This window comes from Mustela nigripes, chromosome 17 (genome assembly GCF_022355385.1).
Source record: "Mustela nigripes isolate SB6536 chromosome 17, MUSNIG.SB6536, whole genome shotgun sequence".
Taxonomy (NCBI): Eukaryota; Metazoa; Chordata; class Mammalia; order Carnivora; family Mustelidae; genus Mustela; species Mustela nigripes.
Genome location: NC_081573.1, coordinates 33,484,699 through 33,500,809, shown reverse-complemented (window position 1 = coordinate 33,500,809; position 16,111 = coordinate 33,484,699). Strand labels below are relative to the sequence as shown.

The 16,111-nt window shown below is 52.9% G+C and overlaps 1 protein-coding gene across 7 annotated transcripts in view; it reads right to left on the bottom strand.

The window, feature by feature from the left end:
• Positions 1-7,877: 7,877 nt before the first annotated feature.
• Positions 7,878-16,111, bottom strand: part of ADGRG5 (adhesion G protein-coupled receptor G5) — a 21,991-nt gene continuing 13,757 nt past the window's right edge. For 6 of the 7 annotated variants that reach the window (XM_059381256.1, XM_059381257.1, XM_059381262.1 and 3 more), the window contains 6 exons: positions 14,675-14,827; positions 13,813-13,934; positions 13,286-13,554; positions 12,124-12,238; positions 9,421-9,698; positions 7,878-9,037 (listed from right to left, as the gene is read on the bottom strand). In XM_059381256.1, coding sequence (XP_059237239.1) covers positions 8,937-9,037; positions 9,421-9,698; positions 12,124-12,238; positions 13,286-13,554; positions 13,813-13,934; positions 14,675-14,827 — 1,038 coding nt within the window. In that variant the 3' untranslated portion in view covers positions 7,878-8,936. The remainder of the gene's footprint in view (positions 9,038-9,420; positions 9,699-12,123; positions 12,239-13,285; positions 13,555-13,812; positions 13,935-14,674; positions 14,828-16,111) is intronic. The other variant, XM_059381258.1, reaches the window with a different exon arrangement.

Genomic DNA, 16,111 nt, shown 5'->3' with positions numbered 1-16,111 from the left:
CAATGTATCTCTCTCTCTGTCAAATAAATAAATAAAATCTTTTGAAAGAAAGAAAGATCAAAATTTAGGGGCCTCCTGGGTGGCTCTTATGCGTCCAAGTCTTGATTTTGGCTTAGGTCATGATCTCAGGGTCATGATTGATCAAGCCCCGCTTAGGGCTCCAGGCTGAGTGTGGAGCCTACTTAAGATTCTCTCTCTCCCTCTGCCCCTCCTTCTGCTTGCTCTCCTCTTTCTCTCTCTCTAAAAATAAATACATAAAATCTAAAAAAAAAAAAGAAAGAAAGAAAGAAAATTTTTAATTTTATTTTATTTTTAAGATTTAATTTTTAAGTTAATCTTTGCACCCAACGTGGGGCTCAAACTTATGACCCTGAGATCATGCACACTCCATCAACTGGGCCAGCCAGGTACCCAGAAAATCAAAATTGTTGAATATCACTGTAATAAGAGTTACTCACTGTCGGATGGCCCTAAATGAGCCTCACTTCCTGGAAGTCAAGCCCTTATGCTGTCCCCTCCATTTCTATGGGCTGTATTTGGTAACTCACTTCTAATGAATAGAATATGGCAGAAGTCACGAGATGTCACTGCTGATATAGTCTTTATTAAAAGACTATAGATTCTATTTTGGATGTTCTCAGATCACCCGTCCTGGGGAGAGGCAACCCTGTGGGTCTCCTGCACAAGTCAAGCCTTCAGACCGGACCAACCTAACCGTCAACTTAACCACAATGTCATAAAGACCTTAAGCCAGAGCCATCCAACTAGGTGCCTGACCCACAGAAACTGGAGTGAATAAATGTTTCTTGTTTTAGCCACTGCATTTTGGGGTGATTTGTTACATGTCAATAGGTAGCTAATACAACCTCCATTTACAGTAGTTCAAAATACATCAAGTATCTAGAAATAAATCCAACCAGAAATGTGCAAATTTTAGATAAAATTCTAAAACATAATGGGACAAGAAGAAACAGACTAGAGCACACCCTCACAGTCCCGCACATATGTGGCTGCCTGGCTTATAACAGACGTTACATTTCAGAGTATCGTGGAAAGAGTTGACTTTTCAGTAAACAGAGCTAGGACAGTTGGTTATCCATACAGGGGAAAACACGAAATTTGATCCTAACACGTAACGGGTCATGAAAATCAACTGCAGGTGAATTACAGACCTGGTAGTGCCAAGTCATAAACCTGCTGGACAATAATATAGAAGGATATCTTCCTGACTTGGAAGCTGGGAGGCGGCTCTTAAACACAAAGAGCACGAACTATAGAGTAAAAGTTTAATCCACTATAATCCATAAATCTCTGATGAATTTCAGTTAATCAAAAGACTACAGGGGGAAAAAAGTGAAAAGACACATCAGAGACTGGGAGAATATATTTGCAATAATGTAACTAACAACAGAGTAGTATCCAGAATATATAAATATCTCCTACACATCAATAAGAAAAAGAGAAGACAGAGACAAGGGTTGGGTGTAACAGAGTATCCAGAAGATGATTCCAGAGGCAGGAGGGAGGGTTGGGGTGAGTGAGACAGGGTGGACAGACACTCCAATATGAGGACATCATCAGGTCATTGCTGAAGGCAATGGGAGCTCCATGACCTCTGGGAAGCGCCAGAGCTGTGTCTGTGAAGGTCAGGAAACTGGATGGGGTACCTCCCCATCAACAATCATCCCACCATTCCAATCTTTTCCACAATCCCGGAGAAGGCAGAACCTGGGAAGGCTGGCCCTCGGACAGTGGCAGCCATGTTCACCACAGAGCGATCAAAATCAGAGCAACACTGGCACCATAGGCGTCTGCTACAAATACAAACAACCCAGTAGAAAACAGGCAACAGATCTTAAGAAACACTTTTTAAAAAGAAGAAGAAGAAAGAAAGAAATCCAACCAATACATATACGAAGAGGAAAATGTGTATATCTGTGCACACCAGCTGCAGGGAAGAATGTCCGCGCATTGCTTGCAACAGCAAACATCCCAGACATCCCCCAGCAGGAGGCTGGGCTCCCAGCTTGTAATGTTCACCCTACTGGAATAGCATTGCTCCCCCTACTGGAATAGCATTGCTCCCCCTACTGGAATAGCATGCAGCCATGCCACGAATGTGCACAACCTCGACCTACGCACAGAGCCTGCAAATACAATGTCTGAATGGAAGGAATGTAGGATTTCATTTCCATAGACTTGCCAAAGATGCAGATCCTGGTGGTGAAAGTAACAATCAATGTGAGGAAGTGATTCTTCTGAATGTCAGGATGTTTCTCTCTCTGGTGCAGGGAGGGGCATCACAGAGAGAGGGGACCGTGCCAGGAGGTTCTGGGGGGGGGGGGGTACCTTGGGGAGATGCTTTATCGGGCTTTGGGGGGGTTTTCTTAAAGACTTTATTTATTTATTTGACAGAGAGAGATCACAAGTAGGAAGAGAGGCAGGCGGGGTTGGGGGGGGAGAAGCAGGCTCCCCGCTGAGCAGAGAGCCCAATGTGGGGCTCGATCCCAGGACCCTGAGATCATGACCTGAGCTGAAGGCAGAGGCTTAACCCACTAAGCTACCCAGGCACCCCTGCTTTATAATTTTTGTTAAATTGTGTGTATATCCTGTGTATTCTCTATGTTCACAATATTGTTTCAATGTTTGAATACAAATAACTAGATCAGTAAGACGGCCCCCACACGCCACCTGTTCTCCCTTTCTGGGCTCCCCGCCCCAGTTACGGACTGGCTGCTCCAAGGATCCAGGACCCTGAGAGAGCAGCTTTGATGACTCCCAACCCCAACTCCCAAACCCAATCCATGAGGCTTTCCACCCTGGGGGTCCACCTCCCTACCCCTCTCAGAGCCTCGCCCCTCACTCCGTTCCTACATTAGCACGACTAGGGGTGGGGAGGCCCAACATCACCTCGGGTCCACCCAAGGACGAACCAGAGACAGCCACTCCTCCCCGAATGTCCTTCCAACCTGTCTCCACCCTTTTGAAGTGACCCTTTTGAAACATCATCTGGATCAGGAACTCTCCTGGTCAAAGACCTTCAATATCTCCCTACTGCCCAAGCTCCATGACCAACCTCTCTCCTCCCTCTGGTTTCCCTCCTGCCCCTCCCACCACCACCTTACCTGCCAAACCTACCTGCCTCTCTCTCTCTCTCTCTCTTTCCTTTTCACCCCTCAACCTTAAGTCTTTGCTCGAAACACTTCTTCCCCTTCCCCTGTCTCACACTGAGGTCCCAGCTAGAAATCCCCTTTCACAAAAAGCCTCCCTGTCTGGGTTAAACCCCTCACCCTGCCCCCAGCAACCCTCGCCTAAGGAAGCAGCCAAGCCCACCGGTTCCAGGCTCTGGACGCTGGGCTCTGGGGAGGCCCGTGTTCCTGCAGCTCAGACCCCTGGTATGAGGGAACGAAGCTAAGACTTACCTGTACCCAGAGGCTCCCACCGCTGGCAACAGCTGCATGGAAGGTCTGGGGTACCTCTGAGAGGCAGCTTCTCAGGCTCAGGTCAGCAAAGCTTCCCCAGAGCCAGGAAGCTGGGCGAGAGGCAGGGAGAGAGCACCATGAGGGGCTGAAGGTGAACCAGATGTCTTCCCCTATTTTCCTTCGGGAACAATATAAGCCTCCAAGATTTTTGTTTAATTCAAGGACTTCCTGCACAAATGACGAAGGAGTGTCCTTCCCATGCAGGGGATGGAGCCTTAGAGTCTGACTTGATGAAAAAATTAATAATGAAATGTGAGGTTTTTGCTCGCTCCCCCCAAGTCTCTCCACATACATCTCGCTATTTTATCACTGCCTGGTGTAACTTCTGACCCACCAAACAGTGAGCTTGGGGTGGGAGCAGGAACCGCACCTCCTCTCTTTATGGGGTATCCCAGGACTGAGAAAGGCCTGGCTCAACAGGGGCTCTCAGTGCACATGGGATAGACAGAGGGTAGATGGACAGATGTTGGTTAGATGGATGGATGGATGGGCAAATGGATGAATAAAATCAGGACAGACAGATGGGCAGACACTAGGATGGACAGGTGAACAGCCAGATAAACGGACGAAGGATAGGTGGGTGGCTGGAGGAAGAGGCAGATAAACGGGTAGATGAACAAATGGAAGATAAAGGAAAAATGGATGAATGAACAGATGAGTGGACAAAGGGACAAAGGATGGGTGGGTGAAAGAACGGTAGACAGACCCACAGATGGATAGACAGACTGACCAATTCTCTTCTTTAACAGAGATAGAAAGCCAAGGAAGTCAGGGCTTCAAATGCATTCTTTTTGGCAACACCCCCACCTTGCTGCTCGCAGGAAGGCAGGGGGGTCCCTGCTGCCCTCTGCAGGCCACCCTGGGGTGCTGCAACTAGGCAGAAAGTCAGACCGGGCCAACCCTGACCCCTGGTGGTCACCATAAGAATGACCACCCCAGGAGCAGGTCTTGGCCACACTGGCAGGGACCAGTCCCCGGGGAGCCCACTTTTACTCTCACCCTGGACCTTGACCTCCTGGCTCCTAGGCTGAGGCTCCCATCAAAATGTTCTTAGACACGGTCCGCAGAGCCTGCGGTGCGCTTGGTGCCAGACCAGGCATTCACTCACACTCTGGAGGGCCTTCCGCTGGCCAAGTCCTGTTAGAGATGCCTGGAGAGAGCTGCCGAGGATGTCCGTGGACACGTGACAAAATAACAGCCCACGAGCATTGTTAATCATGCAGGCGGTAGGCCGGACAGCCTTCTCTCCCCGATCCCTCCCGTCAGGCCCGGAAGTAACACCTAGAACCATCCCGAGAAAGTGAAGTCTCACCTGTAAAATGGGGATGGTTCTAGGTGTTACTTTGGGGGCTGGTGGGAGGGATCAGGTCGCACGGGCCTCTAGGTGCACCTGTGCGAAGGCTTCCTCTTAGAATCCTGGGGGCAGGATGACTAGAACACAGGTGTTCCAGACTCTATCTTCACAGAGAAATAAAGGACAGACTGTCTCTCCACGCCGCCGGAGCCAATTCGCACTCCTGCCAGCAGTTCAGAGAACTCATGTTGGCTTATCTCCTCGACAACATTTAACAGCATCCGACGTCAGACACTTGCCAGTCATATGGGGGAGAAAGGAACATCTCACTGTGGTCTTCGTTTCCAGGTCCCTGCTCCCCAGAGAGTGTAAGTATCTTGCCATGTTTTGTGACCATAGTGGTTTTATCATTCATGAAATTCTGGTTCATGAATGGTTTTTGCCCATTTTTCTCCTGAGCTGTTTATCCTTTGCTGTTATCACTGCTATTTGTTTGTTTAAATTTTTATTTATTTATTTATTTATTTGAGAGAGAGAGAACAAGTGCAGGGAGGAGCAGAGGGAGAAAATCTTCAAGAAGTCTCCCTGCTGAGCTTAGAGTCCAACGTGGGGCTCGATCTCCCAACCCCTGAGATCATGACCTGAGCCGAAACTGAGAGTCAGACCCTTAAGCGACTGTGCAATCAAGGAACCCCTCTTTGTTTGTTTTTTAAGTAGGCTCCACCCCCAATGCCGGGCTTGAACTCACAACCCTGAAATCAAGAGCCACGTACTCTATCAACTGAGCCAGCCAAGCACCCCAGTCCTATTCTATTTCTTTTTTCTCCTTCCTTAACCTTTTTTTTTTTTTTTAAGATTTTATTTATTTGACAGAGAGAGAGAGAGAGAGAGATCGATCACAAGTAGGCAGAGAGGCAGGCAGAGAGAGAGGAGGAAGCAGGCTCCCCGCTGAGCAGAGAGCCTGATGCGAGGCTCCATCCCAGGACCCTGAGATCATGACCTGAGCTGGAGGCAGAGGCTTAACCCACTGAGCCACCCAGGCAACCCTCCTTCCTCAACCTTTTAAAAAGCTTTTTATGTGTTTTCCTGTCCTACCTTTTCCTCTCTATTGAAATGAAATGTATATATTCCAGGGGTTTTTTTTTAGTTGTTGTCTTTTCACTTTGACCACTCACATTTAATTAACAATGTCTAATGTTCAACAATATATGTAACCACTCCCCAAGTGCAAGAGAGGAATGTTTAGAACACGTAAGTCTTGCTCTCCCACACGCATATACTATTGCTGTCCAACATTTCAGACCTGTTTTTCCTCAACATCAGAAATAAGTCATTATTCTTTTATACAGATGATTTTCAAATGTAGGTGTTACCTACATTTACCATTCTCTAGGTTCCCCATCCCTTCCTGCCTCTCAGGCTAACTTTCTGGAATTCTTTTCCTTCTCGAAACACATCCTTGAGAAGTATCTTTGGTGGCTCCCTCACTTCTGGTTATCAGTGATTGTAAAAATAAGTGTGCTTTTCTTTTTCTTTTCTTTCTGTTTTGGTTCTTGAAAGGCACTTTTGCTGGGCCCCATTCTGAGTTGACATTCACTTGCCCTTACTACTTTTCAGAGATCTTTCCAGCCTTTCAGCCTCTGTTGTGGTTGCTGGGAAGTCGGCTCACGTTCCGCCAGTCGTTCGGAGATGGCTGGAAAAGGGAGCCCAGGGGGAGGAGCCCGGCGCTGAGTCATCCTGAATATGGGGGCTTGTTTGGTGGACAGAGGGGGGTCCCCAGTCAGCACTCATGGGGTTCATCTGAAGGGTAAAAGGTACACACCCCAGACTCCCATGCCAATGGTCCTTGACAATAGCGTTGTCGAGGCATCTTGCTGGCTCGTTTGGTTGTTTAAAAAATAAAGAGTTGCCAGACAACAAAAGAAAGGGTTAGAAAAGGGGTGCCCAGGTGGCTCAGTAAGCTAAGCGTCTGCCTTGAGCTCAGGTCATGATCCTGGGGTCCTGGGGTTGAGGCCTCCCCTCTCCACTGCCCCCCTCAAGCTCCCTTCTCAGCAGGGAGTCTGCTTCTACCCCCTCTCCCCCCTGCCCCTGCTCATACATGTGCAAGTTCTCACTGTCTCTCTAAAATAAATAAGTAAAATCTTTTTTTTTTAAAGGGGGAGGAGATAGGCAAGTATAGAATGCCCAGCTAAATTTGAATTTCAGATACACAACGAATAACTTTTTACTGCTTTAGTATCTTTCTCCCAAAGTTAGCATTCTGTATTTTAACTGGCAGCCCGGCTTTCAGACCCCACCTCATCACATACACACACTATGGCGTCTGCTACAGCAGCAACTGAACAACACAGAAACTTCTAGTACGTGACCCCTCTGCTGTCCATTTGTCCTCCTACCCATTCCATCTTCCCACTGGTCTGGAAGCCCCCTGAGAGCTAGACCCAATGCCCAGTGGCCAGTCTGGAGCAGGCCAGGACCCTGCTGGGAGTCAGGAGAGGGCAGGGAGGCCCAGCAGGTCTCCCCCACCCCTGCCCGCCTATACCCAGTGGGGCATTTCTGAGAAGTGACCCCTGCCCAGAGCCTGGCCCCTCATGGTGCTCAGAGCTGCAAGCCTGGCCCTATCTCCTGGAACCACCAGAACCATCCCCTTGTTACTGTGGCCATAGCCTCCCTCAGGTGACCCTGGGCTTGGGAGTGTGTAAGAGGCTGGGCCTGAACCAGTGCGGTGGGCCAAGTCACAGGCAAGGCCCAGCTGTGTCACCACTTCCTGGAGCTGGCCCAGAGAGGGCCTGGGACTTCCCATGATCCGTCTGCCCCCTCCTTAGCGTGGGAGCCCACCCCAAGGACCAAGGGGCCCGGGACCACTCAGGACGGGGCTCCATCGTGGCAGGGGGGCTTGGATGGGGACCCACATCATCCTGATAAAGGTGGGGGGACACTGTCTGGAGTCAGAGCAAAGTCCACTCTAGGGAAATTGGAAGAGGAAGTCACAGAGCTGAGGGAAAGCAGGTTGTGCCCAGTGAGAAGCTGGGTTTGTCAGGCCTAGAGTTTAGATAGCTTGCCCTCTCGGTCAACTCTGTTAATAATAATAGCAAAAATACTAATGGTAACAATAATAATGATTTATTGAGCATTTCCTACTTGCTAAGCCTCTTTATATGGATTCTTTTTTTCATCTTCAAAATCAGCACCACAACTGCCCCTGCTCTACAGATGGGAAAACTAAGGCACAGAGAGCTTAAGTGGTCTGTCCACAGTCACACAACTAGCAAATGGTAAGGCCATTTGAACCCAGGCAGTTGGGTTCCAGAGCCTACAGCACTTACCAGCTGGCCAAGGGCTATGGGCATCCAGAAATAAACAGAGAGCAGAGGATCCCCACCCCCACCCCCACCCCCAGGAGAAAAGGGATCTGGCTCCAGGACCCTCACCATGCCCTCCACAGTCGTTATTACCTGTCCGATGGCCTGCAGCGGGGCTCTGAGCGTCTCCCCCAGCCCACCTGCTCTAGTGCCATGGATGCCCAAGACCCCAAGACCCAGAGCAAACAGCTGCATTGGGAAGAGAGAAATGGGTGTGCAAACAGTGCAAGAATCCTTTCTTTGGTCACTCAGCAGGAGCAGTCCCAGAAGCCGGACTCCTCCATCTGGTGTGTCATGTCCCCAGACACACCCAGGCAGTATTTCCAGATAGGATTCGGTGAGCCAATGGCTTCTGTGCACAGGCCAACAGCTCCCCCTGGTGTGCAGCCCAGGAATGGAGCTGGCTTTAGGAGCCCTCTCCCTCTTGCTCCGACAGAGGTCAAGGGCAATGCTGATTCTCCACAATTGTAGCCTAAGCTTGGTTTTAGATCCCATACGGTCATGCCTACCAGGGGCAATTCAAACCTACCCAATTATCAGAGGGCCACCTGGCCACGGGCCACCTTCCTCAGGAGTCAAGGAAAGAGGCTCTGCCTTCCCATCCCCAGGAAACCAGGGGAGGCAGAGCAGCGCACTGCCCTCTGGGCCTGGGGAAGCCACGGAGGTAGAAAAGCCTCCCTGGAGGCCACAGGGGCCCCTGGTGTCCAGCAGCTGGCCTTCCACCTTCCCTGGGGGAGCCCAGAGCCTCGGGCTGCAGGCGGCCAGAGAGAGGAGGTCTTCCGGGCGAGGAGGCGCAGACTACAGCATCGTCTGGGAGGAGCTGAACCTCTCCATCTCTGTCTCCATCTCTGCCTCGGAGCGGCGCCTCTGGGAGCAGAACCACAGGAAGAGGAAGAAACCTGCCAGGGAAAAGCGGGTCAGCGGGAGACTAGAAGGAGAGACGCGGGTCCTCACCTAGAATCCAGGGACCTCCTCAGTGGGGGTGAGCTGGGCTTCCCTAAAGCCCAGGAGAAAATCTGAGTCCCTCCCTGTTGGAAACCAGAAGGGGCAGAGCACAGAAGCTGGCCGACCAATTGTCAGCAAGCCAGAGGGTGCCTCTGTGCAAATTAGGAGGAAATACCCCTTTCTATGGACCGAAGGAGCCCCAAACCAGCTTGGCAGGGAAGGGGAAGCTCAATTTCAGCCCCTGACTTGCCCCCTTGACCTGAAGCCTTGAGCAGTCAACATCTGACCAGCCGAGCACCACCCCCGGGGCTTCCTGCACGCCTCCCGCGGGCCCTACCATACAGCGAGTTGAACGTGGTAAAGAGGAAGAGCTGGGGCAGCAGGAAGACGTCAAAGGAGAAGAAAGCCAAGGCCCAGGTAGTGCCCAGCAGCACGGTGAGGCCCAGCACGGTGACGCTGTCCCGGCAGGCCCGCGGGTTCAGCACCCCGTTCCGGGCCCGCAGCCGCTGCAGCACCCGCAGCGCCCAGACCAGCACCACCAGGTTGAAGAGAGACGTGAGGCCACCGTAGCCCATGACCAGGATACTGTGCACCCAGCGGTTCTGCACCCAGCACCTGCAAGGGAGCAGGGGAGGGGGAAGTGCCAGGGTGGGTGTGGCGCCCCAGGCTGGGGGCGGGAGGGGCGTGGGTACAGAGATCCTGGTCTCTGGGCCTCTGGATGGGCTCTTGAACTTGGTCCTGTCCGCCAGGCCAGACCTGTTGCTTCTTGTGTGACCACACGGGTGAAGTTCGGGGCCCGGCTTTCCAGCTAAGCCATCACCTTAGGGCCCCCTTGTCACCTCGGCCCCCGGCCTGAAGCTCTCCATGTTCTCCTTCCCAGCCACACGGGGCCCTCTTATGCCTTTATTCACCTGAAAACTCTTCCTCTCCTCACTTCTGCATCTCACCTCTCTCCCTTTCCATGGCCAGCCCAGCTGCCCACTTGTCCAAAACTCTACCAGATTCCTGGCCCGGGGCCCTCTTCCTGGAGGCTTCTCCACCCACCCACAAGGTCAACATCATCTCAGCACCATCTCTGTGCAAAGGGCGCCCTGGCCCAGGAACCACCCCCTCTCAGCTAGATGGGGCTCACGAGCAGTGAACAGCTGTGGCACATCAAGTGAGAAGCAGGATGAGGCCACCAAGGGCCGAGGGAAGAGCAGAGGCCTGGCCATGGCCCCAGCCCTGCTCCCAGACCCTCCCTGAGGCCTTCATGCCCTTTGTGTCCCCAAAACATCGGCGAGACAGGGGGTGCCTTTCACCCAGTCACACACCATGTCATACGCTTTCCGTGAGTGAGCCCATCCACTCCACGTGAGGACCATATGAGGCAGGTCCATAGTCGTCCCTGCCCTGCAGAGGGGGAAACTGAGGCTCGGGCTTGCTCAGAGGCAAAGGTGGGACTTGAAGCCCCACGCTCCACGCCCAGAGCCTGTGCCCCTGTCCCAGCCCCCTGCTCAGGCCCCCGCCGTGGGCACCTGCTGCCACAGCCACAAGGGGCCTTGGTCGTTATTTGGGAGATTTATGCAAGGGGCTCATGGATCATTCCTTTTCACTGCCACCTAACTGTCCCGCAGGGCTGGCTATGTAGCAACTTATTAACCTTATTCACATGTCGGAGGGCACTGGAGTTCCTTCCAAAGGTTTGGTTATTGCTGTTCTGTGTTCAGGAACACAAATAGACTTGGTAAGGGTTTTATAAATGCAGGAGAATAAAAGTCACGGAACCCTGGGGGAGAGGGAGAGGGAGGGAGACTCGGAGAGGGGGGTTCTTGAAGTGGGATACTCTGTGACAGCCCAGCAACACTGTGCTTCCTGCCCCCGCCCAGTCCTCCGGTCCCCAGCACATGTTAAAAAACTACATTGTGTGGAGTGCCTGGGTGGTTCAGTGGGTTAAGCCTCTGCCTTCAGCTCAGGTCATGATCTGGGGTTTGGGGATCAAGCCCCGCATCGGGTTCTCTGAGTATCAGGGAGACTGCTTCCCCCCTCTCTCTGCCTACCTCTCTGCCTACTTGTGATCTCTCTCTCGTCAAATAAATAAAATCTTTAAAAAAAAAAAACAAAACTACATGGTGAAGGAGCCCTAAGTCACACCTCTAAGAAAGGAGCCCCACCCCCACAGTGAGAAGAATGAACCCCAGCCCACCTCGCTTCCAGGAGGCTGAGAGGGGTAGTGGGGGAGGGGGCTCTGGAACCAGCCTGCCTGTGGCCAAGTCCCAGCTCTTCCAGGAACCACCTGGGTTTCCTTGGGTGGGGTTCTTCAGCAGCCTATGCCTCAGTTTCCCTAACTGTAAACAGACTGACAGTAGGACCTACTCCTTGCTGCACGGTTTAAACAGGTGATAGGTCGTTCAGCTACTCTCCCTATGTTGGCCGTGAGAACCTTCATTCTTAGGGCACAGGAAGAGGCAGCAGAATCTGTCCCGCAGACTGCCCAGGTCACCTGATACACACACACACACGCACACACACACACACACACACACACACATGCTGAACCCTGTCCCTTGGGGGGGGTCCCAGCCCCCGCAGTGCTCTCCCTGCTGAGGACAGTCTGAGGGCTGGCAGCACTATGCAGGAGCAGATCAGGGCCACAGGAACCTGAAGGAGCACAGCAAGGCGGTGGGAAGAGCGAGCAGAGTTCAGGAGTGGGCTGACCTCCTGGAGCAGGGTCGGAGAGCAGGAAGGGGAGCTCAGCCGATCGCCGCACTCGGCCAGGAGCCAGGGGTCCTGCTGCCCTGGGCGTGGAAGCCCATGAGCAGGCACCAGAGCTCATGCCGGTCTCCCTAGAGGTTGCCAGCCTAGAGCAAGAGACTGCCTCTTCAGGAGACCTTGGGATCCAGCAGAAAGGCTATGGCAAAGCCTGGAAACTATCCCTCTCTGAGACATGGTCCCCTCCTCGCCCCCCCAGCCAGTGCCCTGCCTATAGGACACCCTGTTCAGAGCCCCTGGGCCCTTCTGTCAGAGCTAGGGCACCTGCCACACCCCTCAGGGCACTCACATGGACATGTTCTGGAAGCCTGTGCCATTTTCCTGGCTGCTGGAGACTGGAATTGTGCAGGGTCCGTATGCTGAGCTCTCAACAACAAGGAGCAGGACCAGCAGGGCTGGGACCCCTGAGAGGTAAGACAGAGGCTCAGCACCTGTCAGGTGACCCCGAGAGGGGCTGGTCATGGGTCCCTGGGGCTGCTAAAACAGAATTCCACTGAGCAAGCAGGGAGGGGAAGGTTTCTTCTGAGCACTCAGGCCCTGCCATATGGTCCAGCTTCAGGACACTTAGCCTGTAGGTCTTAGAGGAGGCTGCGCTCCAAGACAGTGTCACTGAGGGCTCCAGGGTGGGGTGGGAGTGGCAGCGGTGGTGGGGAGATGGAGCTAACAGGACAGAGGGCTGGCAGAACTCAGGAGGAAACCGAAATAGTAAAGAGGAGCTAGGATGGGGTTAGAGGTGCCAATGATGGTGGTGTCAGAGATAGCGTTGAAGACGAGGATGAGCATGGTGGTGATGATGGAGGTGAAGGTCGTGGTAGAGTCAGGGGTAGACATATTCATGGCATTGGTGACAGTGTTGGAGGTAGAAATGGTGGAGATGATGGCGGAGGTGATGGAAGTATCGGAGGTGGTAGTGATGTTGGTAGATGTTGTTGGTAGATGATGGTGTTGGAGCGATGCTGATGGAGGTGTTGGAGGTGATGGTGATGGAGGAGTCAGAGGTGATGATGGAGGTGTTGGTGGTGATGATGGAGGTGGTGGAGGTAGAGGGGACAGAGGTGTGGGAGGTGGTGATGATGGAGGTGCTGGAGATGATGGTGATGGAGGTGTTGGAGGTGATGGTGATTGAGGTACTGGAGGTGATAATGGAGGTGTTGGAGGTGATGTTGGAGGTGGAGGGGATGGAGGTGTTGGAGGTGGAGGGGATGAAGGTGTTGGAGGTAGAGGTGATGAAGATGTTGGAGGTGACCGTCATGGAGATGTTGGAAGTAGAATGGATGATAAGAACAGTAGAGCAGAAAGTAGTGGCGAATGTTGACAGGGATGAGCCGTGCTCAGGATGCAGTAACTATGATGAGGAAGAGGAGAAGAGAAGGGCAGGAGTGGGGTAGACACCCTGTCCACTGTCCAGCCAGAAGCCTCAGGGAGCAAGATCGGAGGGAGGTTCTGCTTACCCCAGCCCACTGCACAGAGCTTGAGCAAGTATCGGCGGATATAGATGTTGTAGACGTGCCCAAGGAGCAGGTAGAGATTGAAGCCTTCGATGGCCGTCCAGGTGAGGCAGCTGAGCAGTGCGAAGTGCAGGATGGCAGCCACTGCTGTGCACACTGACCCAGGCACAGGGGGCGTGGCCGGCAGAGGACTCAGTAGGAAGGCGACATTCAGGAGCAGCACGGAGGCGTGCAGGTTCATGTGTATGCGTGTCATGGAGTCGCCCTGCTTCCTGCACATGGAAGCATGACCTTCCATGGTCTGGGGACATCACTCAGGCAGTGCCACCCCCCGGGGCTCAGGGACACATGACTGAGGTTGGGGGTGGGCGACAGGGACTGAACAGCAGCCACACAGCAAGGCTGGTCTCCTGCCTCCCAAACTCCATGCCCTGGAGGAGCGCACCCTGCTCTGGGGGATCAGTTAGACAAGAAGGAGGGGTGCTGAGCAGCAGCAGGTGGGCAGGCCCGGCCCGGGGGCAGGGGAGTACCTGGCTTGGAAGTGCAGCAGGATAGTGAGAAGTGAGGACACGATGGAGATGCTGCAGCCCACCAGGGAGATGTACATGAGAGGCACCAGCAGCTCTCTGGGGATCGGGGCTTGGGACAGCTGCTGCAGGAAGGAATGGGAGATGGGGGACAGTAGCATGGAAATGCCCTCCCAACAGTGACAGGGACCTGCTAAGACCTTAGCTCCAAACTCCCCTGTCGCACCACAAACCTCACTGTGGTCCTGGCTTAAAAAAAAAAAAAAAGCCCTGGCAGACACAGTGGCTTTTGCCCTCCCTCAACTCCCATCTCCCCTTTTTCTATGAGAACCTCCCCTCCCCCACAGTCTGTGCACATGGCCGGTCCTACTATGTGTGGGCAGGTGCACTAGGCCTGATTTATCAGAGCCCTCCCTCCTCCTGCCCAGTGACTGGTTGAGGGATGGGAGTGGGACACACTCCAACGCAGTGGAACCCAATCCCAAGACTAGTTGGCAGAATTGGGTAAGAGAAAGCTCTCATGCTACTGGCCTAACAGCTAGTAGGACATGAGCCCGGGTGTGCTAGCAGCCATATTATTATCCTGTGGGGAAACCCTGTCCGAAGGCTAGGCCAGCACAAAGCAAGCACGGCTGGGAGGGAGATAGAGCCCTGTCTTGGTGATATTGAGCATCTGGATCAAGCCGTGCCTGAAGCCTAACATAGCTTCTTCAGCAACATGAGTTCCTAAGTTTCTCTTTTACCTCCTTAAGCCCATTTGAGTTGGATTTTGTCCCCTACACCAACCTCTGCCTTGTTCCTTTTGCTTAGACATGGGGCCCTTTATTGTTTTGACTCCCCTCAGCTGGACTGGAGGCACACATACCATGAGAACAGCGAAATAGCTGAGGTGATTGCAGCGGCAGAGTACCCTGGAAGGTGAGAGCTGCTCTGTGCGACAGCCCTCAGGGCTCCAGACCCCCCAGTAATGTTTACTGGCTCCTTCCTTCCAGAAGACACAGGTCACCATGTAGCCTTCCTAAGAGAAGAGGCTGGAGTTGGGTGCATCCAAGGGATGTGGGGGATGGCCGTGGGTCAGAGTCTGGAAATTGTAGGGGCCAAAGTTGATTCAACTGCACCCTAGTCAACATTTTACCAGGCACTGGCTGGGCTTTGGCATCAGACAGAACCAGACTGCAGCCTCACCTCTACTCTGACTCTCAGAGTAACGTGGGCAAGTTGTTGAGCTTCTCTAAACCTCAGTTTATTCATCAGCAAAATGGGATCATCTATACCCAAGTCCCAAGGATGGTATTAAATTACAGGCAGTGAGGAATCTTGAGAGTCCAGCTCTGGCTGGACAGTAGGTGTTCTGTGATCAACTGTCCCCTTTCCCATCCTCCCCATGGAGAACAATGATGGTGCAGCCCCAAGCCCAGTGCTGGGGAGAGACTCACTCACAGGCAACCTGGAGGCCAAGTCATATGGGTGGAGAGGGGAGAAAATGACACAGGCAGTGCCATGGAAAACCACTGAGGAATGAACCTTTGCAGGGGCAAATCCTCAGAGCAAAGAAAAGGAAGTATGGGGGCACCTGGGTGGCTCAGCGGGTTAAGCCTCTGCCTTCGGCTCAGGTCATGATCTCAGGATCCTGGGATCGAGCCCCGCATCAAGCTCTCTGCCCAGCAAGGAGCCTGCTTCCTCCTCTCTCTCTGCCTGCCTCTCTGCCTGCTTGTGATCTCTGTCTGTCAAATAAATAAAATCTTTAAACATTAAAAAAAAAAAAAAAACTTTAAAAAAAGAAGGGGGGGAGTATGATGGAGAAATTGGGAGTGCAGCACAGTCCCAAAGAGGCTGACAGGAAGTCAGGGCAGAACACTGGGCAGGGCAGGGCCTGGGCTTTTAAGGGATGCCAGGGCCAGAAGAGTAGAGGCCTCAGAGCTTATGCCCGCCTGGCAGGCCTTCTCCCTTCCTCCAGGATCAGCTTCTGCATTTCTCTGGAGAACCCACGCCTCCTCCCATGGCAGGTTACATGAATCCAGCCCAGTCCCTGAGCCATGTGACCTGGGCCTGGCCAATCTCACATTCCATTGACCTGGTTCAGAGATGGACACATGGCCCAGCTGTACCTTTAGAACTCCGTTCTGGGGGATGCCTGGGTGGTTAAGCAGCTGCCTTCGGCTCAGGTCATGATCCCAGCGTCTTGGGATCGAGTCCCACATCGGGCTCCTTGCTCGGCGGGGAGCCTGCTTCTCCCTCTGCCTCTGCCTGCCATTCTGTCTGCCTGTGCTCGCTCTCTCCCCTCTCTCTCTCTGATAAATAA